We start from the raw sequence: 27,258 nt of genomic DNA on the forward strand, positions 1-27,258 counted from the left end.
ATCGTTTACGATTCTAGACTCGATTAGTCTTTCCTGAATTATATGTCATATTTTAGCGCCATTTGTGACTCATCCCGAGAGTCGGTTCTTTCGAACAGTTCGTTTGCAATAATTGATTCAAACCTGTTGATACAGTATTCCATTAACTCACACACTCACACACTTTCCTAGTTTTTACTTTGATTGAAAAAATAAGTGGTTTACACATGCTTTATTTATAGTAATAAGTGTTTATTTTATTGAATGTGTTGCAGTTCAATTTGTTGCTCATACACCCATAAAAGTCAATGAGAACCTAAATCTATTTCGCATTTAAAAGAAATATATAAAGTGTAATAAGCTAATTCGACTGACTTGTAAGTTCTCGGTTAATTTTCAGTCAGTCGTGTTCGGAAAAGACGATTTTCAAGAATACGACGGTTTAATTAATAGACAAACGATTTGTGAACCGATTCAACCGAATTCAACCGAAAGATCCGATTCACTATTCGCTAGTGTATTTTTCAATACACAACAGCAGGTCAAGCACATGGGCAGCGGGGAAGTTTAAATGTTCTGAACGTGACACTTACCTAGGATGATTATTAACTATATGTTTATGTATGTATTATAAAAAGACGTCGTTCATTCATAATAACAATTATTAGATCATCGTGCTGCATTAAATGAATCTAATCATCTCCTCAAGCCTGCTGCTTATGCGATTACTTTCTCGAAATGTAACGTTACGTCGGGCGAATATACAAACAATACTCTCTCGTCTTTACTCTGAGGTAAGATCAACTCCAGTCTAACGTTACAGCCTAATGTTGTAGTTTTAGGGGTGTAAAGGAGTAAATTTGTCTCATGTAAAGAAGCAAATGTAAATGCTGCAGTGACAGGTGTGTAAATGCTGTAACGTACAGACATTTAATACAAAAAAACAAGATATTAATATTACTGTTTAATTCATGTATAAAATAACCCCCTTTTTATTTATAAATTTTTAGATCAGAAACAAGATTTCAATTCTGAATACAGACAAATTGTATATCATATGATCTCTATGTTTGTAAATGGGTTTATAAAATAATAACAACTTGTAAAAATAGTGAATTGTGTAGTCTATACACATTTAAACTGATATTTAATTAGTTTTTAAGGACTGTAAGGTGATCCTACATAGGTCATTAACAGATTGCAGACAATTATAATTTGTTGTTGATTGCAAAGTATATGATAGTTTGTAACAAACTGGTGGTAACACTTTTAAAAAAATGGTTTAGTTAATTAATGTATTTAAAGCATGAACAAACAATAAACAAACATATTTATTACAGTATTTATTAATATTTGTTAATGAAATAATAATAATAATAAAAATGTAGTTGTTTATTGATAGTTCTTTCTAACGTATAGTGCAATAACTATTGTTAACAAACACAACTTTGGATTTTAATAATGCTTTAGTAAATGTTGAACTATGATTAATAAATGCTGTACATGAGTGTTCATACTTAGTTACATGTTAGTAAATAGATTAATAACTTTAACCTATGGACCATTATTTTAAAGTGTTACCCATAATCTTAGTGTAGGTAACATGTTCTGACTACTTTTGAAATACTTTTATACTATGTTTTTGCCTTACTTATTTACAATGTCACAGAAAGATAGAAAGAACATTTAAAAGAGTTAAAATAAGAATTAAAAGGGACCTTTTATGCAAAAATCACAGTTAAGCACAGTTGTGTGGCAACAGTTTGTGATTATAATCAGCTTCGAATGGCAAAAATGTAATAATTAAATTTTTTACAAATTCACACTTGATAAAAACAGTCTTCAGTAACATGTTGATTGGCATTTACTTATCTATTCATCATTACTAAGATCTGTCCCTCATTAGCATAGGAGTCTTTTTTTATTCACCACTATGCTGACACATATATTTATAGCTCCACCCTCTATTGAAGAGAGCATAATTTCATTTATATTTAAAGCGGCAGTCACCAATATAGCTAAATTAGGATCAAACCCTAAAAGTGGCAGTTTCAAAGAGATATAAAACATTATTTCTGAGGTATTTTGAGCCGAAACTTCACATACACACTCTAGGGGCATCTCAGACTTAATTTACATATTGCAAAAAAGGGGCATAATAGGTTTTCTTTTAAATAAAATTTACTGACTTTGATCAATAACATGTCATCATAATCCAAAAAATTATATGTAACTTGTAAGGAGAACTTAAAAATGCTAAATATTGTAATTACAAGTAATACATTTTTGAATATAATAGCATAATTCAAATTACATGTGATCAGTTACTGCCCAGCACTCTTAGTTTAAATATGCCTGACAAAAGATTTCTGATATAAACTTTTATAGGTGTTTGCTATAAATCATTGTAAAAATTTATGATTGATTTTATTTTAATTAAAAATGACTCTGACATTCTAATGTGCAGAGCAAATGTCTTCTTTTAAATTATTAAAACAGCATGCATAATAAATAACCCAAATCAGTTAAAAGCAGCTTTTAATGTAGTTTAGCATGTCATACTTCATGTTAACTTCTTTAAAGTGTTCCTAATGTAACTCTACTTGTTCATTTAGGGACCCACAGAGCTCTCTAAAGCCCAACTTCAGAAATTCAAAAGCCAAGAGCAGCGTTTTAAAAGAAGATTGCATTCAGTTCACAGAAAGTTTGCAGACGTGCCAGACAACTCAGAGGTAAGCAACTAAAATAGATTAAAAAAATATGTATAATAAACAATAATAACAAGCAGCCGAGTCATCAATCCTTCAATGTCATCTCAAGTTTCAGGGGCAGCATCATGTTTACCTTGAAGATGGCAAAAGGATCTACAGATCGACACTGGGACATGGTAAAATATATTAAACTAGGTCAGAAATTACATTTAATTTGGTTCGAATTATGAATAAGTCAATATCTGCATACAGGCAAGCAGGAGACGGTGGAGGTGTTCAATGCAGACTGGGGAGAAGGTGGATATGGATCCATTCAGAGGGTCCGACTCTCTCCCACAGAGACCATGTTGGCTGCCACTGTCAAGAAAGACCACCATGAGAAGACCAGATGCATGTTAATCCGTTTGAATGGTGTCAGTTGTACTCAAAGAGTCATGCTGGTCCTAGACAATGTGCTCAGTTTTGGTAATATCAACAATACTTGAATATCAATTGAAACTTTTAGAGGTTTGAATGATTGAAATCTTGAGTTTTTAAACTTAAATGTTCTCTGCAGAGTGGGCCACTGATGATGTCCTCTTCTACAGCACACAGGAGAGTCTTCGTTCCCTGCATGTTTTCCGTCTTCATCTCATTGATTCTGCTGTCCAAACCACACTTGTTTATGAGGAAAAAGATCCAAAGTAAGACCATTGTGTCCTGGTGTGATAAAATTCTATTTGTAGTTCGTTTTGCAAGTTTGAAACAGCTTTCTATTGACATAGAAAGTTGGAAGTTTCCATCATTGAAAAGGTAGATATGATTTTTACCTCTAAGCACAGAACAAAAATTTACTTTGTCTTGAGTAATTTGAATCTTAAAGGATTTTCACCTACATAATTTACTTTTTTTCTTAAGTAAAATATTAAAGTCTAACTACAATTCTGGTCCTTAAAATGCCCTCATGTCATTCCAACCCCTCGAGCCCTTCATTCAACTTCAGAATACATATTAAGATATTTTACATGAAACGTGTGAGCTCTCTCATCCTCCATTTACAGAAAGGGTCCAGAGATGTTCAAAGTCCAGAAAAGCAACCATAAACATTGTCAAAATATTCCATGTGACTTCACTGGTATTGTAATGATTGCGATGACAACATAGGTTAGATCCAATTAAAGTTTATATTAGAATGGTCCGGCAGGCAAGGCTCAAAAAGGAATAGATGGTAGCATGCAGATAATTTATTAAGAGTAGTCGTTATAACAGGCGTATGGTTAAGGAAGGTGGCAAAACAAACAAAAACAGAATAAAGACAGTGTTAAAACAAAGCTAGATTAAAGGCTGATTTATACTTCTGTGTTGAGTGATTGCCATGACCCACGTCACCCACCTTGCACATAGTCGTGCATTTATACCTTTGCATACTGTTTGTGTTGCTCTTCTGAAATGCTAGCTGGCAGTAGGTTTTTATGTTCCTCTGTGTCGAGTTTCTTTGTGAGCGTTTTGTTTGTTTCTGAACGCTACAAGTAGCTAAAAGTCGCTTATTTAAAGGTGGGAACCGATGGACATGCAACAACTTTAATTATGAGGTAAACACAAACCAAAAGTTTCTATCTGGAGCTCCTTCACAGGACTTAAGACTTGGCCACGCTCGTCATCGCTACCAAACCGACCCATCACAAAGCTTGTGCTATGCTTTGTTGCGACAGGTAGTTACATTTTTTGAGAGGTGCACGTCAGCCATAGTGAGGGCTATGCGACCGTGTGCATACTGCGCTGGAACATGTGTGTTCACTTGACGCAGATGTGTACATCAGCCTTAAATAGGAAAATGCTCGGTAATGCTCACTACAGGAAAACTAGTCTCAGTATTGGATATCATATAGTCCCTGTAATCATATATATAGTCCCAGTAATCAGTAATGACGAGCTTCAATGATGTGCAAGTGCAATCTGGTGTGTGAGTGTAATGCAAAATGGGATATGTAGTTCAGCTGAATGACAGGGAGTGTTCTCCAGCAGAACTGCAGGTGATCAAAACTGCTGGTGATCATAACAGGTTCAAGTCTAGTAATGCAAAGCTTTAAAAACATTTTTGTGCACTAAACAATTAATTTTTTCCCTCAATCTATATATTTTATATCTTTGGATTTCATCTAAAATAACTTTATTTGTGCTCCAATGATGAATGAATGTCTCAGGGTATTGAAATTACATGAGGATGAGTAACTAATAGAGTGAATTTCATTAGGGGTGAAAATCCTTTTATGAAATAAAAAAATGTGTACGAGCAAATCAGAATTTATAATGAGTACTTTTACATGGACACCAGTAATCTGATTTTAATATGATTAGGACAATACTCTGATTAAGAGTCTACCTTGCAAACAGTAATTTTTTAATAATTTAATCCGACTAAAGTCATAATAGAACTTAACAGAAATTGAATTAAGACGTGGAGTATGCCAATTTCAGCATTATTGAAGTGCACTACAGACATGTTAACATTTTGGGCTCTATTTTGATGGTCCATGCGCAGAGTGCAAAATGCAGGGCGCAAAACGCTTTCAGGGCATGTCAGAACGCGTTTTTGCTAATTTAAGGATGGGAAAACCTGCTTTGCGTCATGGCGCATTGTCTAAAAGGGCTGAGTTTATTTTCTTAATGAGTTATAGGTGTGTTTTGAGAATAAACCAATCAGAGTCTCATCTCCCATTCCCTTTAAGAGTCAGCTGCGTCGCGCCAAGAGCGCATTCGCTATTTACAGGACGCAAAGTAAGTCTAAGTGGAAAAAATGAGCATTTCACTAGCAAACAGTTAACGGTTAACAGTTTTTTAACAGAAAACTGTTAAACAGAGCATCTACTGCGTGAGAATGAGAGATAATAGATCTACTTTCACTTTCGCTCTTGGATAGGGAAACCTTTACGCACAGACACCAATTAGTCTATAAATAATTTATTTCGTTTATTAAGCGCAAATATTCGTTTCAAAACTATTTCTAAATTCAGTTCTAATTTCCAGCAAACGAATAAATGAACAATAATAACAAAATGAGCTCAAAAACCATATCCTAAAACACATGCTGTGCCCCATATGGTCTAAAACCTGGCAGGTGGGCAAATCTAAGCTTGTTTTTAATAAAACAAATATAAATATGGATATAATAAATAATACTGCTAATAATAATAACATTATACAAAAGCAAATTGTTATAAATGAACTGAAAAAGCCTCCCGAGATGAAGAAGACATAAAAGCAGTGATTTTTCATATTTATGTAGGCTAGAAAATAATATGTTTTGTAATATTTTAATCCTTTATATTTATATCCTATATCTATTCTTATTATATACTATATATTTATCCTTAACATTTAAATTTTTTCATATGTAAAGATATTTGCCTATTGCTCTCTTGTGCGTATTAAGCAGTGCGTAAGCAAGGCGCAACTCTGCACCGGAGTTTAGACCGGGTTAGTTTTAGTCTAATGAAAAATCTATTATAGTTTCTCAAAATAGCAACGCGCCAGCAGTTCGCCTCAGAACGCCTCCCTTTTTTAGACCAGAATGCCTAGGGGCGCACAAATGAGCGCTAATGCATAAAACGACTCTTGCGCCAAGCTGAAACTACCAAAAGACTATTGCGCCGCGCCTTGCGCCACACTGCGCCGGGTGTATGATAGGGCCCTAACTATTACCGTTAACACCAAACTATTACCGTCGTGTAGGATTTTTGCTGCATTTTGGGACAGAATAGTCTATACCCACACTGTTTGACACTATTCTCTGCACCTACCAAGTCAATGAAGGACCACAACTGCATTGCGGAGTGCGGAGGTTTGTTCCCATACGGTGTGCGGTATTAAATTCCATTAAAACAACACTCCTCCAGCAGACTCTTAATACTTGCATCCAATATCTCGTTTGTCATTTGGGGCATGCATGAAATGTTCCTGAATGAAAATAAAAGTGCCAAACTTAAAGTCAACAAATTAAAAATGAAACACCCGAAATTACACGAAACTGCGGAGGAAATGTGGATGGTGTGGGGATGCAATGACTTTAATCGAATTATGGGCTATAACATGTAAAACGGGATCATGAAAGGAATATTCAAAAAGTAACTCATGTACACACCTTAATCATATTATTGTCTTATTTAGATTAAGGCAAATAACTCGATTACTGATGTCCATGTAAAAGTACTCACTGTTGGCATCTCATGTCATGACACATTGTCGGTCTTATGAGGCTTCTGCTCCGTCCTCAGGTTCTTTGTGGAGGTCAGTCGTTCTAGAGACCAGAGGCTGGTGACCATAAACTGCAGTAGTAAAACCAGTTCTGAAGTCTGGTTTGTTGACAGCAAGTCTCCATTTTCGTTCCCCTCACTTACCCAGTCCCGTCAACCTGGTCTGCTTTACCATGTGGAGCACTCGGACAACAGCCTCTTCATCCTTGCCAACACTGGACCAGACCAGGAGTATCAGGTATCACCAATACCAAAAAACCTAAGCAGTGTTATTCACAACTAAATTAATAATTAGTTTTTTGTGTGTGTATTTTTTTTTTATCTCAAGCTGCTCAGGGCATCGTTAGCCTCCCCATCTATGCCACACTGGGTGCCAGTGTTCAGTGCTGTTCCAGGAACAGTCATCAAAGATTTGGAGCTGCTTCAGGATCACTGTGTGTTCACGGTGAAGGATTCACACTGTCGACTTCAGATCCAGACTCTTACCACAAAAGAGCCCTATCAGTTAAACACTCTACAGGTGTGAAGAATTACACATCCACATGGAAAAAAAAGAGTGTTTGTTTTATGATGATGAACCACAGAGATCAAGAGGCATGTTTTTTAGATTAGTTTTATTGGATAGATAACATTTTATTTGATACATTTCTTCATATTTACTTAGAAAGCAGCTTAAAGTCTTTGCTCTAAACCCTGCTGACGTATGTTTACACTATCATTCACAGGTTTGGGCTTAATATAGTTAATTTTTTTCAAGCAAGAAATCAATTATTTTATTCAGCAAGACAGCATTACATTAATGAAAAGTGACCGTAAAGACCTTTACAGTGTTTTTTTCGGTCATTATAAGTAATATATCATTTTTTATAGAGGTCATTTTAAACGTTATTAAATTTAAATATTACTTATAATTACATTTTTATATTTAGTAATTAATGAGTATTTAAATAATAATTTTTCATTATTGGGTGAACTAACCCTATATAAGTGTTGGGTGAGATCTCAGAACTCATGATAAGGTTTAGCCTGATCCATTACAATGGTAAAAACTAGTTTATGCAGCATTTTCAACTTTCTAAAAGCAGTGTTTCTTTTCTCTCAGCTCCCTCAATGGGCCTGTGATTTATCACCGCAGCGTGTTGGGACAGTAGACAGAGGGTCATTTAGTTTCCTCCTTTCCTCCCCTGTTCATCCACCCGTACGCTACCTTTATTCCTCCAAAGGACAGAAACTCTCCATAACAGAGGACAGCATCAAGCACATCTCAATTCCTGAGTTTAACACAACGCGCCTGCAGGCCACCAGTCACGTATGATGCTTTTTCAGTCTTAAAAGGCAGTGGTACAGAAAGCATCCACTAGTTAATTTCAAAAAGCCATAACATTCATATGTTTGTGCTTTTAGGATGGTACAATGGTGCCTTTGACTCTGTTCCACATGCCTGCGTTTTCTGAGCTGTGTAAGGCTCCTTTATTGCTGCATGTGTATGGAGCTTATGGTGTTGACCTCAATATGACCTTCAGTCCTGAGAAGAGAATGATGCTGGAGGATGGCTGGACTCTGGCTTACTGCCATGTCAGGTACTGAATTACAGCTCTCATATTTCTTTAATAGAGAAACTGTGATTTAAGTGGCTTTAAACGTGGTTGGTTGTTGGTGCCAGTCTGAGTATGTCAAAAACTGAGGATATACTGGGATTTTGATGCACGATTATATCTAGGGTTGACAAGAGTTTTGTCCGAAAAAGAGAAAATATCCTGTGGATAAAAAAGCGAATGGCCAGACTAGTTTGAGCTGATAAAAAAGCAACTGTACCTCCAATACCAATTTGTTATAATCTGCGGAAAAGTGTCTCTGAACAGACACCCAGCAACAAATCCAACCTTGAAGCAGGTGAGATACAGCAGCAGAAGAAAAGCACATCAGAACAGCAAACTTAGGCTACATTTCACACAGGTTCACTAAAAATGACCAACAATGGAGAGACAAAACAAAACTAGCCCAATGGCCAATCAATATCGTTCATTCATTCATTCATTCATTCATTCATTCATTTAGTTTTTGGCTTAGTCCCTTATTTATAAGGGGTCACCACAGTGTAATGAACCACCAACCATACCAGTATATGATTTACACAGCAGATGTCCATCCAGTACTGGGAAACACCCATACACTCTCTCATTCACACACACACTCATACATTATGGCCAGTTCAGTTCATCCAATTCAATTATATTGCATGTCTTTGGCTTGTGGGGGAAGCCGGAGCACCCGGAGGAAATCCACACAAACACGGTGAGTACATGCACAAATATTGGTGAGTGCAACTCTATGCAGAAATGGCAACTGGTCGCGCCGGAACTTAAACCAGTGACTTTCTTGCTGTGAGGTGACAGGGCTAACCAATGAGCTACCTTGCTCCCTAATCAAATTCAATGGTCAATAATATAAAGCAAGCCACCGAATGTTCTTAAATGTTCTTCATACACTGTTATACACCGTTTCTTCTTTGAAAATTACTTAGTAATTATAAATATTCTGTTATCATAAAAAGTCATCATGCCTCAAAGAAACAAAGCACAGCTGACAAGGTGTCTATTATGTAACTGCCATGAGCCGTTCACTTAAATGCAGAACAACTCCGCTAGAAGCAAACCCTAGATTTGTGACTTGTGTTGAACAGTTTATATCTTTTGTATAATATCAAATTATTTTAATAAAATATATCAACAAAATAAATGTAACAAAAATGTAACCGTGGCTAGGTCTGAAACAATATAATTTTAATATTTTGCACTAAAATATATTGCGGTAAATTATATTATTGTCATTTTAAGACAATGCCACTCATTATACTATGCCAGAATGACAATATAATATCATCACAATACAAGTACACTCTTCTAAAGAACACATAATACTTTATTTTTAAGAATATTTCATTTAATTAGTCATTTTAATAAATAGCCATTGCACACAGAATGTGAAAACGCATATCGTAAATAAATAAGAATATATGTTAACCAAAAAGTGCAAGATAAAGAGGCTGCTATATCTGCTACCAGATCTATTTCAGTTGCCAGTACTATAGTACTATAGTGTTTTTTAAACCATACTGACACTAGCTATGTTTCCATTCACCTATTTCTATGCGCATTTTGGATATGTGCAAAAAAAAATGGTTGATGGAAACGCCAAGATGCGCATACATTTTAAAAATGCTCAAACAAAACATATTTTAGTGTCAACATTTTCTTTTAGTGTTGTTGTATTATTAATGATGTCTAGACTCAAGAGCGTCTATGCTCCGCTTCTCACGCCTTCAAACGCCACCGCACATTCAAGATTGCCTTCTGAGGCGTAAGTCATTTATTAGCAGCAAATTCCGCTTTTACAGTTGCTTTACTGTTACTGTTGTTTACTGGCGCTAGATAATCAAGAAGTGGCGATTTTGTTCGCTTTGACTCGTTGGATGGAAACTCTGCTTTATTCGCACATCTTTTATGCGATAATCCAGTTTTGTGCATAAAGTTAATTCGCATTGTTGGATGCAAACATAGCTACTGACACCTCCAATAGAGATAGAGATGTTGCACAATCGGCTAATGTATTGCTGGAATTATTTTTTTATGTATGGGCAATATACATTGCATCACCAAAAATGATTGAGGTCATGTACATGTGTTGTGAGATTAGTAGATACATTGACTGTTGTGACAGGCCTACCGGTGGCAGTGGTTAAAGGGTTAATTCACTCAAAATGATTTTATAAATGACTCATCCTTCTCTCATTCCTATTTCTTGAGACCTTCGTTCACACAAATGAAGATATTTTAGATGAAGTTGGAGAGCTCCCTCATCCTGCATAGACAGAAATAGTCCCAAGATGTTTAAAAAGGAACCAAAAATATCGTTAAAAATTCCATGTGACTTTAGTGGCTCAAACGTAATCAAACTAACTGTTCTTAAATGTATTAATTTGCATTTTATTTTATTCTTTTTTTTAGTTGTACTCTTTAATGTAAAGTCTTACTCTGCTCAATGTAAATTACTATAAAAGTTTTAGTAACTTCAATCAGTCATGTTTTCTGTACTTGTACCCTTCAATGCACTCCACAAAAACATGATATCTTAAAGTATCATAATAAAACCTAAATATCTGAATCTGTTTGTAAGGGGTGGAGGTGAGCGAGGTCTCTCCTGGCATCGAGCAGGTTCTGTCCTGCAGAAGCAGAGAGGAGTGGAAGATCTTGCTGCATGCATTCAGACTCTTCATCGTTTAGGAGTGTCTGGTCCTGATCTGACCGCCCTCACAGCTCGCAGTGCTGGAGCTATCCTAGCGGGGGCGCTGTGCAACCAGAACCCACAGCTTATCAGAGCTTTAATTCTACAGGTAGATATATAATGCATAATTGAGTACTTCATGTGTGAGCAGGAGTCCTTCTATTTCATGTATTGGTCACTTTTGACAGGCCCCTTTTCTGGATGTTCTCGGCACAATGCAAGACACTTCCCTGCCGCTAACTTTAGAGGAGAAAGGGGAGTGGGGAGACCCTCTAATAAGGGAACACAGAGATAACATTGCCTCTTACTGTCCTTGCCACAACATTCAACCTCAGGTAAATCACTCAGATGTTGCATACAGTACTGATGAAAAGTCAGTATTTTTTTTAAGTATTTATTTTTAAAAAATATTTAAACCATGAATTGTTTCTGAAGCATGTTAGATAGATTTCTGAAGGATCGTGTGACACTGGCTGTACTGTTCGGTACTGGCTGCTTAAAATTAAGCATTCCATCACAGAAATAAATGATATTTTCAAATATGTTTAAATAGAAAAGATCTGTTTTAAATATTACTATTATTTCACAATATTTTCAGCATTTTGTATAAAATAAATGCAGAGTGTAGAAGACATCTTTTTTTGTTGCCCAAAATAGTTTTGACTAGTAGGGTAGTGTGTTTTTTTTTTTTTTTTTTATTCAGGGAGCAGTTCAGAATTGTTTCTTATTTTTTTGCACAGCTTTACCCATCCATGCTGATCACTGCATACTCAGAGGACCACAGAGTTCCTGTATCTGGAGTCATAAAGTTTGTGGAAAGACTAAAGAAGGCAATCCAAATGTGTACCACTCAGGTTGACATTAACGGTGAGTGTACAAATGCTCCATTAAGCGTTTTTAATCAACTTTACACTTCTCAGATTCTCCTAGAACATAAAATAGAGCAATCTGTCCATGGTAGGACGTATTCGTGGACACAAAGTGGACAATTACAAATCAATGTAGCGGACAACACTGAATGGCATTTTGCTTTTAAAGAGCCCCTATAATGATTTGAAAATAACTGTTATTTTAAATCGTTTTCTAAAACAAGTCTCTCTTAAGAAAGACAATAAATGCTACCTTGACTTCATCATGTATTGGGTAAACTAGAATAGGATAACATGCTTTAATGTTTCCAGTCTGTCTAAAACTAAAAAGCTTTTTAAAAAGTTTTGATCCAACTGTCACTGTGCATTGTAATTGGTCAAACACCTCAATGGTGTTGGAAATGTTGCCATTGGTTTTGAGCCTTTAACATGGCTAACATGAATTAGCATGTTTTAGAATGTCTCGAAACATGGCTGACTTTTTTTTTTTTTTACTTTAACACATAGCTAACATGAATAAGCATGTTTATAACATTTTCTAAATGTAGCTACCTGTTTTTTATCACAGCTAACATGATTTAGCATGCTTTAAAATGTGGCTAACTAGAAACTTTCATTTTAACACTTAGCCAACTTTCAAAATATGGTTATTTTTTTTCCTTTATTTCAACCCATATCTCACGTGAATTAGTATGTTTTTAGCATTATCACAATGTGGCTAAGCACAGTGGTGCCGTGGGTAGCACATTCATGGCTAACATCTTTAATTTTAACACATTTCTAATATGAATTAGCATGTTTTTAGCATTTTCTAAATCTGTTTTTTAACACAGCTAAAATGTTTCCTTTATTTTAACTTAGCTCACATGAATTTGCATCTTTTTATCATTTTTAAAACATGGCTAATGTCTTTAATTTTAATAATTAGCTAACATGGATTAGCATGTTTTTAGCATTTTCTGAATACTACCCGTTTATAACAGAGCTAACATGAATTAGCATGTTTCAAAATGTGGCTAAATTAAAACTTTCATTTGAACACATAGTCATGTTTCAAAACATGGCTAACTTGTTTCTTTTATTTTAACAGATTGCTCTCATGAATTAGCATGTTTTTAGCATTTTCAAAATTGGCTAACATCTTTTACTTTAACACATAGGTCACATATATTAACATGTTTTAGCATGGTCAAAACGTGGCTAAAATGTTTAATTTTAATACATAGCTAGCATGAATTAGCATGTTTTTAGCATTTTCTAAATGTGACTACCTGTTTTTTAGCACAGCTAACATAAATTATCATGTTTTAAAATGTGGCCAACTTGAAACTTTCATTTTAACACATAGCCATGTTTTAAAATCATGGCTAACTTGTTTCCTTTAATACATAGCTCATATAAGTTAACATGTTTTAGCATGTTTAAAACGTGGCTAACATCTTTAATTTTAATTCATAGCTAACATGAATTAGCATGTTTGTAACATTTTTTAAATGTGACGACCTGTTTTTTAACACAGCTAACATGAATTAACTTTTTTCAAAATGTGGCTAACTTGAAACTTTCATTTTAACAAATAGCCATGTTTTAAAACATGGCTAACTTGTTTCCTGTAATACATAGCTCATATAAATTAACATGTTTTAGCATGTTCAAAACGTGGCTAACATCTTTAATTTTAATTCATAGCTAACATAAATTAGCATGTTTTTAACATTTCTTAAATGTGACAAGCTGTTTTTTTACAAAGCTAACATTAATTAACTTGTTTTAAAATATGGCTTGAAACTTTCATTTTAACTTGTTTCCTTTAATTTAACACATAGCTCACATAAATTAGCATGTTCAAAACGTGGCTAACATTGTTAAGTATAACACATAAATTAGCACTTTTTAACATTTTCAAAACATAGCTAGCATCTTTCGTTTTAACACGTATCTAACATGAATTAGCATGTTTTAGTATTTTCGAAATTTGGTTACCTTTTTTAACACAGCTAACATGAATTAGCACGTTTTAACATTAACTTAACATTAATTAACATGTTACTACAATGTTAGCATTAATTAGTACTTAATAGGGTTTTTTACACTTAAAATGGTAAACCCTGGGTCATCCTAAACCCTGTATAAACAGAATCATGGGTAATCTGTAATTAAGTTTTGCACTGCTCATACTGTACCTGGCGTTAAGGAATAATCCAGTTATCAACAGACATTAACACTGTATATTCCTTATATACAGTGCATAATTGTGGTGTTACTCATTGAACGAACAACATGCCATATAAAATAATATAATATAATATAATATAATATAATATAATATAGGGGCGAAGCAGTGGTGCAGTAGGTAGTGCTGTTACCTCACAGCAAGAAGGTCGCTGGTTCAAGCCTCGGCTCAGTTGGCGTTTCTGTGTGGAGTTTGCATGTTCTCCCTGCCTTCGTGTGGGTTTCCTCCGGGTGCTCCGGTTTCCCCTACAGTCCAAAGACATGCGGTACAGGTGAATTGGGCAGGCTAAATTGTCCGTAGTGTATGAGTGTGTGTGGATGTTTCCCAGAGATGGGTTGCGGCTGGAAGGGCATCCGCTGTGTAAAAACTTGCTGGATAAGTTGGCGATTCATTCCCCTGTGGCGACCCCGGATTAATAAAGGGACTAAGCCGACAAGAAAATGAATGAATATATAATATAATATAATATAATATAATATAATATAATATAATATAATATAATATAATATAATAATTTTGGCAGTTGTCAGTTAGATAAAATATTGCCACATAGGTCTTTAGCTAATGTTCACAAGATACACAAGGCAAGAAATCAAAGACAAAATGTACAAATGAATGAAAACAAGGAGCAAAGTAAGTCATCTTAGCATCTCCTGATCACTCCAGCTCACACTCTTTCCATATTTTAATATTTACTTACATTTCTCTCATTATAAATCAGTAGGTTAGCTTGAAAAAATTATTCAATAATCTTAATAAATTTATTTATCACCAAGCAGACAGAAAACATAAAGCGTAATAGATAAATGAAGATCAAACTATTCATAATTAATATCAGAAATGAATTGTTGACCATCCGTGTATTTGATGAGGAACGTTTTACAACATTACAGCTGTAATATGAAAAGCTCCTCCTGATTCACCAAGTAAAGTATAATGGAAATGAACTTGGAGGTCAGTGGCTGTAATCCCAGCTCTCAAACAAACCCGCAGGCTCAAGGGAAGCACTTACACTCTCTCTTTCTTTCTCTCTCCTTCCTCTGGAGAGAAGAGCACTGATCTGGAAACAGGTGATGTGCAGCGATTCCTCTCCATATCAGGCCGAGGTCACCTTGTGCTGGAGCCGCTCCGTGAGATATCCGCCGTCAGCACGTCTTAAAGCAGCCTCCATCTGTCTGCCATTAATTACCTTTATTATATTAAATTCACCAACACCACACACGCTCGCACACACACTCGAAAAGCAAAAAAACAAGGAAAGTTCCTCTAATCTCTCCCGTTCCTCTCCAGCAGATAAAACGCTGATCACACACGCTGGCAGCTCAGACGATTAACATGTTTATGAGATAGCCTATCAGGCGAGGAGATAAGAAACAATACACTGGGCAGTGCCAAGGTCAGGAGGAGGCTTGTGAAACACCGGCGGCCGCTCTGCAGATAACAGGCAGATGACAGAGTTTGAAGGATTAGGCGTGTGATTTTTATTTTTTTTTTTACACTCAGCTTCACTTCAGAGAGATCTCATCACCGTAGGGAAGCAAGGCAGCCAAGTCCACCTCCGCAGCAGCCTCTCATCGGCCACTCTGTTTCAAGAGCGCTCACTTTAAAGTGCTGCTGCTGATGCTGATGGATGTGATGTGATGCTCAGGTGTTGTGATGGAGAGCCAGTGTAACGGATTAGGCTTGGATGTTGTCCGCGTAGGCTTTCTTGTTCAGTGGGTTTTGCCTTGTGATAAACTTGAGCTAGTATACTCATGTTTTATTTATCTAGCCACTGTACTGTTTTTGGCTTATGTCCGTTGAAAGGTGCTCTGTTTTTTGTATTAATAAATCGTTTTTGCTTAAACGACACTAAATTAAAGGTTTTAAAATTAGCTTTTTTAAGTTTTGTAATGATTAAACTAAAAGACTCAAAAAATAATAATAATAATGTAAAGCTAAATTGAAATATAAAAAAATGTAAATGTCAGACCTCAATAAAATGACTTATACAATTAAAATAAAACTGAAAATCTGAAAAGAAAGGCTCATCCAAAATGTTATTTAAAAAATGTGAAATGTATTAAAGTACATTACCTGACAAAAGTCTTGTCGCCCGATTCAAGTTTTAGGAACAACCAATAATAACTTGACTTCCAGTTGATCATTTGGCATCAGCAGTGGCTTATATTAAAGGTAAAGGCCTCTAGATTATGCTTATTTTACCAAAATAAAATACGATCATGCCTTGATTTTTAATTATTTAATTAGGACAGTGAGGTCTGACTTTGCTAAGACAAAAGTCTTGTCATTGCAGAAATAATGTACAGTATAGGATATAAAGTCATGATGCATTGGGAAAAGAATTCATATTGTGTATGACTCCCATGAGCCTGGAGGACTGCATCCATACATCTCTGCAATGACTCAAATAACTTATTTATAAAGTCATCTAGAATAGCAAAGAAAGCGTTCTTGCAGGACTCCCAGAGTTCATCAAGATTCTTTGTATTTATCTTCAATGCCTCCTCCTTCATCTTACCCCAGACATGCTCAATAATGTTCATGTCTGGTGACTGTGCTGGCCAATCCTGGAGCACCTTGACCTTGTTTGCTTTCAGGAACTTTGATGTAATTGCTAAAGTATGAGAAGGAGCGCTATCCTGCTGAAAAATTTGCCCTCTCCAGTGGTTTGTAATGTAATGGGCAGCACAAATGTCTTGATGCCTCAGCCTGTTAATGTTGCCACCAACTCTGCAGATCTCTCGCATGCCCCCATAATAAATGTAACCCTAAACCATGATTTTTTCTTTACCGAACTTGACTGATTACTGTGAGAATCTTGAGTCTTTGTGGGTTCCAACAGGTCTTCAGCAGTATTTGTGATGATTGAGATGCAGTTCAACACATGATTCATCGGAAAGATCTACCTTCTGCCACTTTTCCAAATAATCAACTAGAAAGTTATTATTTGTTGCTCTTACAGCTGGAATTGCCGACAAGACTTTTGTCAGGTAGTGTATTTAAAGTGATAGTTCACCCAAATTGAAAATTGAAGAGTAATTAAATAGTGATAAACCTTTGTCAGTTTCTTTATTCTGTTGAACACTAAAGACGATATTTTGAAGAAAGCTAGATATGTGTAACAATTAACATCCATAGTAGGAAAAACAAATACTATGCACTCTGAAAAGTGATTAGTTACTTTACTTACTTTAAAAAGTGAGTAAACCTGTTGCCTTAAAAGCAACACGTTGATTTTACTTAAAAAAGTGAGTAAACCCATTGACTTAAGTTTTATAATAGACCCTTTTCACTGTTATGACACGTTTAACAGTCATCAGCATCTTAAATCCTGACAAGTTTTTAATATTTAGATTTTTTAAACGTACAGTATGTAAGTTTATGTGTATTAGTTATGCAACAAATCATTTTTGCATTAAATTACAAAAAACTAATTACCGCTTGTGTGAGGTGTTTAAAATGCAGAGTGTATTGCCAGGACAATAAATGTGATATTATTCTTATCTCTGGCTGCCGTCATCAGTCTTTTTTTTTTTTCTAAAAGTTTTGGTAACACCATCATTAAGTTTTTATTTTATTTTTTTAACAAATGGGATTGTAAAAAATTATTTGTAGTCCTCCCCTATTCAATGCGCTCTAAGTTTACCCAACTATGACGGCCTTAGCTCCTGGAAACCCAGGAAAAGGCTCCATTATGCACATACTGGATTTTGTTTACTTAATAATTATAAGGTAAAGCATTTACTCTCTTTTTTTAAAGTAAAGTCAACTAATCGCTTTTGACAGTGTGGAAGTCAATGGTTACAGGTTTCCAACATTCTTCAACACATCTTCTTTTTTGTTTAACAGAAGAAAGAAACTTGTAAAGGTTGGAAATAAGTAAAAAGGAAGTAAATGATGACAGTTAATTATTGGACAACTATCATTTTAAATGACATTTTTAAAGTATATATACCTGGAAATGCAGAGAAAATAATAATGATAAAAATAATAAATTACATACAATAACAAAACGTGCTATTCCAGTCATAGTAAATGATAAAAACAGGAAATCAATGATGGCTTAAATGGCAAATACTTGAAGGCTTCTTAGATTTTAAATAATTGTCTTCATATTTTGATTAAATACTTTGCTCAAGCATATTCAGTCACATGATTAATTAACTATTACTTTGTTAACTGATTATAATTATGTCATAATTGCTATATTTTCAGAAAACATTGTGACCTTTTATTTCGGAGTTGTTTACATTCTCAAATTCAGAATAGTGCATTTCTGTGGTAACACAATCAACACCTGCTATTATGGTGCATTTTTTTTATGCACCATAGGTCTAGGTACAAATGGATGATGCTAAATAAAGCTGTAAACCAAGTGTTTTAAGCTTGTCTACTTTCAACTTTTTCCACAGGTAGCCTTAAACACTGATCTAAGTGCTTACATGGTCGAATGTTTTTAAACGGACACAAAAACACAAGAGTGGTCTCAAGAGATGCATTCGTACGCATGTTAATGCAGGGTGTAAACTAGCGAGAAAGCACATTTTATGTGTGTTTTTACCTAATTAATTTTTTTAGCTGATCATAGACATATTGACTAAAAAGAGACAAAATTTGGGCTGTCAGTAAAAATCTAATAGACATCTATCAACTGTCCAAAAATAGACTAGATACAGGAAGACAGGAATGAAGAATTACACATGTGAAGTCTGTCTAATGTCCATTTTTATAACTAGACCCTTTCTGGACTATTCAAGAGTTCACACTTAAATATTGCTTGATAATGTTAACAGGTTTGACATGCTGTCTCTGGAGACAACCCTGAGCTTAATACGCTTATTACACGTGGCAGCTATTTTAAAGAACTAAAGCGAGGCTGCGGTGGGAAGAAACCCGGAATTATAGGACCAGCACTGTAAACATTGCAGTAACATGCTGAGGACTACAAACCTCCATCTGTAAAAATTTAATATGCAGAAATGGTGTAAACATCACTTTAATATAATTCAGTAAGTTTAATCTAAACCAGTGGTTCTCAAACTGTGGTACGTGTACCCCTAGTGGTACGCAGGTTTACTTCTAGTGGTACTCAGAGGAATCACTGAGTAATGAAAGAGAAAATGAATACAATTTGAATAATTTGATGCGTTGGATAACATCGATGTGATCAGCAGAGTCTGTCCTTTAAAACCTTATGATCAAAGCACTGTGCTTAAAATGTTTACTTAAGTACATCGCATCCATCAGCTGCTAAAAATCAATTCAATTGGCGCATAATTAGAGAAAGAGGCGCGTGGCACTTGCAGAGCAGATACACGCTAGAGCAGTAGTCCCCAACCCTCGGACTACAGAGCATATCGCACCATTTCCATGCGCAAGTTCTTTATTTATAATGAAGGCGTAAGCAGTATGACGCCCTTGCGTATTCCAGGCGTACTCAGTTGAAAACATCTAAATATTTCAGAATGCCGCACCACAAGTCACGTGACAAGAACAGACCAATCAGGTTCATATTTTGTATGGAATATTATTTCGGTGGACTCTCAGACAAACACAGAACACCCAAACACTGCAGTGCTTTTTCATTTAATCCACGAGTAAAACTCGTGTCAGAGTGCAGCAATGTTTTGTCAGCCTGACATCCTAATAATTTACATTAAAGTACTGCAGTTTTCCTTTTACTTTTTAAGAACAGGGGTGTTTTAATTAACTTTTCACCACAGCGTAATGAACTGCCAACTTATCCAGCAAGTTTTTACGCAGCGGATGCCCTTCCAGCCGCAACCCATCTCTGGGAAACATCCACACACACTCATTCACACACACACTCATACACTACGGACAATTTAGCCTACCCAATTCACCTGTACCGCATGTCTTTGAACTGTGGGGGAAACCGGAGCACCCGGAGGAAACCCACGTGAACACAGAGAGAACATGCAAACTCCACACAGAAACACCAACTGAGCCGAGGCTCTAACCAGCGACCCAGCAACCTTCTTGCTGTGAGGCGACAGCACTACCTTCTGTGCCACTGCGTTGCCACTAATTAACTTTAAAAAGTACACATTTTATTTAAATGTTAACGTTTTTTTTCTTTTTACCTGCAAGTGCAGTTAATGTTCATACTATTTATGATGTTTAAAGTGGCTGATGATTATATATATTCTTAAAGATAGGAAATGTTGAACTTTACAGTGCTGTAGATGCTTAATTAGGCCGACTCCGCTACTATAATTCAATACTGGTCATTATGGTGGTACTTGTTGGGGCAGTTTTTATCTGAGGTGGTACTTGGTGAAAAAAGTTTGAGAACCACTGATCTAAACAATTAAAAGCAATTTAGCATCAAACATCATCACAGTCTCTGTATGAGTGACGTTGATACGCTTAAGTGTCCTCCTAGGCTTCAGTTCATGGCACCAGTTAAACACCGTGGGGAGGACGCTTTCCTGTTTCAGCCTATGTAACCCGGTGAGCGATAAAACACTGCAGTCCTCTGTAGCACACCCTTGTGTTGTCCCGTACTGAAGTTTTAAAACGGTCTATTTCCCACCAACAATAAAGCGCCGCTGAACACGGATGACTCGACTGATCTTCACGGCTGCTTCGCACTCCAGTCTCTGTGTATCTGTGTTTGCACTCAGTTTACCGCTCTTCACCCAGTGCAAATACAGATACACAGAGACTGGAGCGCGAGGCAGCCGTGAAGATCAGTCGAGCAGATCGCTCGTATGTGTTTGTGTTAGGTAAACTGCAAAGGGTGAACTGATGAACTTCTCGGCCAATCACTAGCATTTCTGTAGAGTACATGAACACAATGGCAAATCAGCGCTGTTTTAAAAAAGCCATCAACAGTGCCTTATAGTGAAAGAATCAGTTCATTAACTTGAGTTTGATGAATGGCATCTAAAATGTGTGTTTGGGAAAGAAAAGGTTAGCTAATTAGTGCCATTTTCCTTAACTTAGCTGAAAATTAGGTCTGAAATCCCTTTTTATTTTCACCATTCATTAAAAATGGACCTTCAGGTCACTCGCAAGGCGGTGAAATGATAAATTTGTGTCACTTTCTCTTCGCTGATGAGATATACAGCCAAGTACACAACGTTCCTATGTAACTCCCAACGATACTTCCGGGTTTCTTCGCACCGCAGCCTCGATTTCGCGTTTTAAAATGGCAGGCAACGTTAAATCAGTCTATTGAGTCCAAGTCTGGTCATTGAGCATGTAGGGGTTCCGAGATCAGATTTGTTCAGCATATTTTTGGATTGTCAGGGGCAGCTCTAGAAGAATAGATCACCAACCACACCAGCGCATATCCACGTGGTGAAAGCTCAGTACTAAAGTACTCATATAAGGTTCCTATTGGTTTATTTAAATCACTTATGTCGCATTTCCTTGGACTGTGGGAGGAAACAAGAGCACCTGGGGGAAACCCACACAAGAGAACATGTAAACTCTGCACAGAAATGCCAACTGGCCCAGCCCGGACTCAAACCAGCGACCTTCTGGCTGTGAGGTGACAGTGCTACCCACTGAGCCACCATGTCGCCCAATACTGGATTAATCAAGAAAATAGGAGGGAGATGAGGAGGATGGGCGTGGATTCTTCAAAAAACATATATTAAATTTTCATTGACAGCCTAAATTTAGTCTTGTTTTAACCAAGATGTCTTTTATACATCTATAAGATGTGTATTTAACACAAAATTGCTTGGTGTAGTGTCAAGTGTCAATTTGGAGCTCTCAGAAGTTGAAATTGTGAGTTCTGTGTGAATTTAATTTAAGAGTTCAGATGTAACTGACTTTATGAAGCCATGTATGATTAATTGACACCTCCTGTCCTGTTGAACACCAGCACGTGTACCATCGGTCATTCTGGACATCCAGCCTGGAGCTGATCACTTCGGCCCTGAGGATTTTCATCTGTCCTTGAATGAGGTACATAACACACATAAACAGTCTTATTTATCACACACATTGCCAAACTGTTATGTCACTTAGTGCAGAGTTTGTGCTATATAACATAACATTGGAGCAGACTAGGTATTATAAAGCTGTGTATTAATCAGTAAGGCTATACTTATATGATTTATATCAAATGAGGTTTATGATCAAATGAGTGTATTTATAGCATTATAAACATACTTTACCTGCATCAGAAGCTTTTCTCTAGGTTCGACGTCATTAACTTGTATTTTATTGTTGTTATTGAGACCAACACGTATGGTGTTTACAAATTTCAGAGTTATCAGTTGATTGCCACTTTATTGGGTTTAACAGTTCAATTGCTCGTCAGTGCAAATATTTTATCAGTCAATCACATGACAGAATGTGGAAGGGATCCAAAAGGATCTGCTTAAGTTCAAATTGAGCATCAGAACAAGCAGCACCCAAAAATGAAAATGTATCCACCCTAAAGTTGTTTTAAACCTTTATGAGTTCCTTTTTCCTCTTGAAAACAAAATAAGATAATTTGAAAAATGTTGGAAACCAGTAACCGTTCACTACCTTATTAGGAAAAACAAATAGTTTGGAAGTCAGTAGACTCTTATCACATTACCAGTTTTTTTTTTATATTTTAATTAGTAAAAAATAACAAAAGTAAACCCCACAATAGTGTTTTTTATGACTTTCAAATAGAGAATAGAATAGTGTTTTAGGGCCTTATCATACACTAGGTGCAATGCGGTGCAAGGAGCGACCCAATCGTTGTTTGCTAGTCTCAGATTGGCGTAAGTCGTTTTGTGCCACGCTGTTTAAATATCAAATGCATTTGCACTCGTATGTGCGCCCATAGGCGTTCTGATCTAAAAAAGGAGGCGTATTGAGGTGCATTGCTGGCGCGTTGCTATTTTGAGGAACTATAATAGACTGCACAATAGACCAGATGAGAGGAGGTCCAAAGTCCAGCACAGAGCGCATTATTTGTGTGCCTCGCTTACACATTGCTTAATTCACACAGGAGGTACAGCAATACGCAAATATCTTTATATATAAAAAAAAAATGAAAGGATTAAAATATTACAAAAAATATTATTTTTAGTCTACATAAATATAAAAAACATGTATTCAATTTATTCATAACAATTTGCTTTTGTATAATGTTATTATTATTAGCAGTATTATTTATTATATGCATATTTATATTTGTTTTATTAAAAACAAGCTTAGATTTGTCCACCTGCCAGGTTTTAGACCATATGGGGCACAGCATTTGTATTGAGATATAACTCAGTGTTTTGAGCACACTTTGTTATTGTTGTTTATTTATTTATTTGCTGGAAATTAGAACTGAATTTAGAGATTGTTTTGAAACAAATCTTTGCGCTTAACAAACTAAATAAGTAAAGTTTAATTTTAAACTAATTTCGAGAGGAGCATGTGCTCATGATTGACCCATCTGGTCAACATTAGCTAATCATGATCCCCCAATCAAAGGATCCCAAATCAATATATATATGCATATATATATATATATATATATATATATATATATATATATATATATGTGCATGTTCTCCCCGTGTCCGCATGGGTTTCCCCCGGGTTCCCCGGTTGCCTCCCACCATCCAAATGTGCTCTATATTATAGATAAAATAAGCCTAAATCTTTTTTCTAATGTCTTACTGTCAGGAAGTTCGCCTTGGCCTCAGCAGCGGGGGAGTTTGAGATCGACCTGTGCTTAATCTCCCCTCGCCCTGCGAAAGGAGGGAGCCCTGGGCTCGAAGATCCCTTAAACTCAGGGCTCTCCCGGGACAGCATGCCAAACAAGCTATGCATAAATCGTGAGCTAAGTGTGAACTCTTGAATTATGTATTGGTTAATGGATGTCTGTGCGCAAAACACGTTTCGTTATCCACAAAAGAGAGTGAACGTGAAAGTAGAGTCTCATTCTCGCGCTGCAGATGCTCTGTTTTCTCGCTAGTGAAGCTCTCAAGTTTTTTTCGCTTAAAAAGTCCACCATGTAAATAGCAAATGGGATATGATGCGACGCAACTGACTCTTGAAGAGAATGGGAGATGAGACTCTAATTGGTCTTTTCTCAAAACACACCTATAACTCATTAAGAGAATAAGCTCAACCCTGTTATACCATGCGCCATGGCACAAAGCGTATTTTTCCGTCCTTAAAATAGCAAAAATGGATTCGGACACACCCTTAATGCTTTTGTGCCCTGCGCTTGGATTGTCAAAATAGAGTGCTTACTGATAATGGCTGCCGGAAGAATAAACAATGTCAAATTTATTGTCCCACCTGTAGACATGGAATTAGAAATACCTTGCATAAAAGTTTACTACTTTTTTTCTGATGTAAAGATAATATAATTCAAACTAGTTTAGCTGTATAAATGTATTTACTTAAATAAAAAAAATCTAAATGTTAAAACTTTAATATGACAAGAGTCCAAGGTTCCCGTTTCCAACATTAAAAAAAAAAAGTGAAGTTTATTCATAAACTAATTTCGAGAGGAGCACGTGATTATGATTGAACACGGCTGGTTCTGCATTAGCATGCTTGATCCACCAATCAGGCCATTCCTAACCCACTATAAAAAGCCAGGGTTTTCTCACTACAGTTATCTTCGATTTGAAGAATCCCCCCTTCCACCCCTACCTTTTCACCTTTCCCTCCATAGGGCAGCACGGTGGCCCAGTGACTAGCACTGTCGCCTCACAGCAAGAACATCACCGGTTCTAGTTCCTTAACAGGCCGGTGGTCGTTTCTGTGTGTAGTTTGCATGTTCTTCCCGTGCTTTCGTGGGTTTTCCCCGGGTTCTCCGGTTTCCTCCCACATTCCAAAAACATGCACAACAAGTTAATCGTTAAATCTAAATTTCAATACAGGTAATCTAATAATGAAGCATATCTTTTAATAGCCTTCAATCTTAATAATTAGCTATTATAAAAAGGGGAGTTGTCGAGATCTACCTGAGCTCGAGGCTCCCCTCTCTTCCTCCAAACGGGAGGGAGCCCAGGGCTCAAGAACCTTCGAGCTCAGGGCTCTCTCCCGGGTCAGCATGCCAAACTTGCCTATAATCAATCATCAGCTAAGTGTGAACTCTTGAAAGTCAAATAAGAAAGTAAAAAGGTGAGTTAATGATGACGGAATCACTCTAAAAATAAAACAAAGCACTTTAGAGCTGATGCTATTGTCATCATGAAGGAATGGAGTGCATGATTCTTAAACCACCGTGATAAACGAGTCCCTGCATTGATCCTGTGGGCCAGCTTGACCTCCCGCCGGAGCCCTACTCACACCTGCAGCTTCTCCACGATGGACGTCCAGCTTCTCCAGCCCCTAGACTGCAGCTCCACACTGAAAGTTTGGTCGGACGAAGAATGGTCGGGTCCAACAGAGCCTGGTGTCTCTTGAGGTTTTTCCCTTCACTTTGTCAAGTGGTGAAGTTTTTTTTCCTCGTCTCTGTCACCACTGGCTTGCTTGGATCAGGACTTGTGGAGCTGCTTTGGCGGATTTTTGGTATGCTTTGGCGGATTTGCTCTTCAGTGTTCGAATTTTCAGCAGTGAAATTTAAACCACACTGAACTGAACTAAACTGAACTTTAAAACTGGACTTTACTAGACCTTCTATGTGAATAGGCAGACACACTCTAAATTGTAAAAATCGCTATATTGTGAGTGTGGTGGCTCATGGTGGCTCAGTGGTTAGCACTGTTGCCTCACAGCAAGAAGGTTCGAGTCCCGGCTGGGTCAGTTGTCATTTCTGTGTAGAGTTTGCATGTTCTTCCCATGTTGGCGTGGGTTTCCCCCACAGTCCGAAGACATGCAATGTGTATGAATGAATGAATGAGTGTGGGTGGATGTTTCTCAGTACCAAGTTGCAAATGAAAGGGCATCCGCTGCATAAAACATATGCAGGAGTAGTTGGCAGTTCATTCCGCTGTGGCATGACCCCTTATGAATAAAGTGACTATGCCAAATAAGAATGAATGAATGAATGTGTATATTAGAAGTGATTTCATATTTTAATAACGTGCAGTTTTTTTTTTTTGTTTTCTCTTCCAGAGTGCCCGACAGTTAGCCTTCCTTTACACAGAACTTGGGCTGTCACTGGACCAGCAAAGAACTCGACGGAGAAGAAAATAAAAGTCTAACAAGCTGACCAGCGAGTATACCAAATATTGCTAGACTCAATTGTGTGAGGGGGAAAAGCCTGATATATCTGGTCATTTGAGGAAAAACAAGCGTGCACAGCTAGTGTTTTTTCCCATACGGATAAACTTCCGGTGAATGGTTAATGTGACTTTTTCAGTTTTATACGGTCCTTTTACAGCAAAATGGCTGTTATCATTCATTTAATTGTTTAAGCGTTAAACGAGATGAAAAGCCTTTTACTCGCACGTGCCTGTTAGAAGTAGCAGGCTAGCGCAGAAACTCAATTGAAAATACTGGAGTAAAATAAATAAGTAATATAATGTAAAAATGTCATTTAATGCAGTGCTTCTTGTACATTCTGAGACCAACTCTATATCATATATAGATCAGGCAATGGAGATCGTTGATTTTTTTTTTAAAACAGAGCTTAAACGCACTGGTTTTGTAACTGCATACAGTTCACCAGAAGCGCTTGACCCAGGGTAATGACAAATTAAAAGTCTTTCTGCATACTTCTGCACAGGGCTTTACATTAACACCTGCCAAATGCAGGTCGATTTTGGCGGTGGCAGGTAAGACAGACACTCCAACTAGCCACTTTGGCTGGTTGAAAATAATTTTGCCAGATAATAATTCTTAAAAGCAGGGTTCGACAATAAGGATGGTTCAAAAAGCATGCACAGGCAGTCTTTGAATTGAGAAGCAACATGACTGACAAAAATAATTGCGTTCGCAACTTAGCAGGTGAATACGGAAAAAGAGGATAATCACTCGCGCTCACAGCTGAGGTGATGCACATTGCGCGCGACTGTTTATAACGAGTGCACGCT

The 27,258-nt window shown here is 36.6% G+C and overlaps 1 protein-coding gene and 2 long non-coding RNA genes across 4 annotated transcripts in view; 2 read left to right on the forward strand and 1 right to left on the reverse strand.

Moving 5' to 3' along the window:
* Nucleotides 1–27,258, forward strand: part of LOC141377141 (uncharacterized) — a 97,629-nt gene that overhangs the window by 64,412 nt on the left and 5,959 nt on the right. The window lies entirely within an intron of this gene.
* On the forward strand, nt 517–26,442 carry prepl (prolyl endopeptidase like). Of its 2 annotated transcripts, NM_001145616.1 has the most exons (14): nt 517–773; nt 2,595–2,711; nt 2,800–2,866; nt 2,943–3,155; nt 3,247–3,373; nt 6,944–7,160; nt 7,251–7,442; nt 8,025–8,231; nt 8,327–8,502; nt 11,099–11,315; nt 11,395–11,541; nt 11,947–12,073; nt 22,170–22,252; nt 26,339–26,442. In NM_001145616.1, the coding sequence occupies exons 1-14, from the start codon at nt 666–668 to the stop codon at nt 26,417–26,419; spliced, it is 2,079 nt and encodes a 692-aa protein (NP_001139088.1). In that variant the 5' UTR covers nt 517–665; the 3' UTR covers nt 26,420–26,442. The 2 variants fall into 2 exon arrangements, with proteins under 2 accessions (NP_001139088.1, XP_005156632.1); XM_005156575.5 differs by lacking the exons at nt 22,170–22,252; nt 26,339–26,442 and adding an exon at nt 15,812–16,451 and having other exon boundaries at nt 528–773.
* On the reverse strand, nt 7,067–15,621 carry LOC141377140 (uncharacterized). Its single transcript, XR_012389178.1, has 3 exons — nt 15,321–15,621; nt 14,442–14,553; nt 7,067–7,181 (listed from the first exon to the last, which is right to left on the reverse strand). It is a non-coding gene; the product is annotated as an uncharacterized lncRNA (long non-coding RNA).

This window comes from Danio rerio, chromosome 13 (genome assembly GCF_049306965.1).
Source record: "Danio rerio strain Tuebingen ecotype United States chromosome 13, GRCz12tu, whole genome shotgun sequence".
In the NCBI taxonomy this organism is placed as follows: Eukaryota; Metazoa; Chordata; class Actinopteri; order Cypriniformes; family Danionidae; genus Danio; species Danio rerio.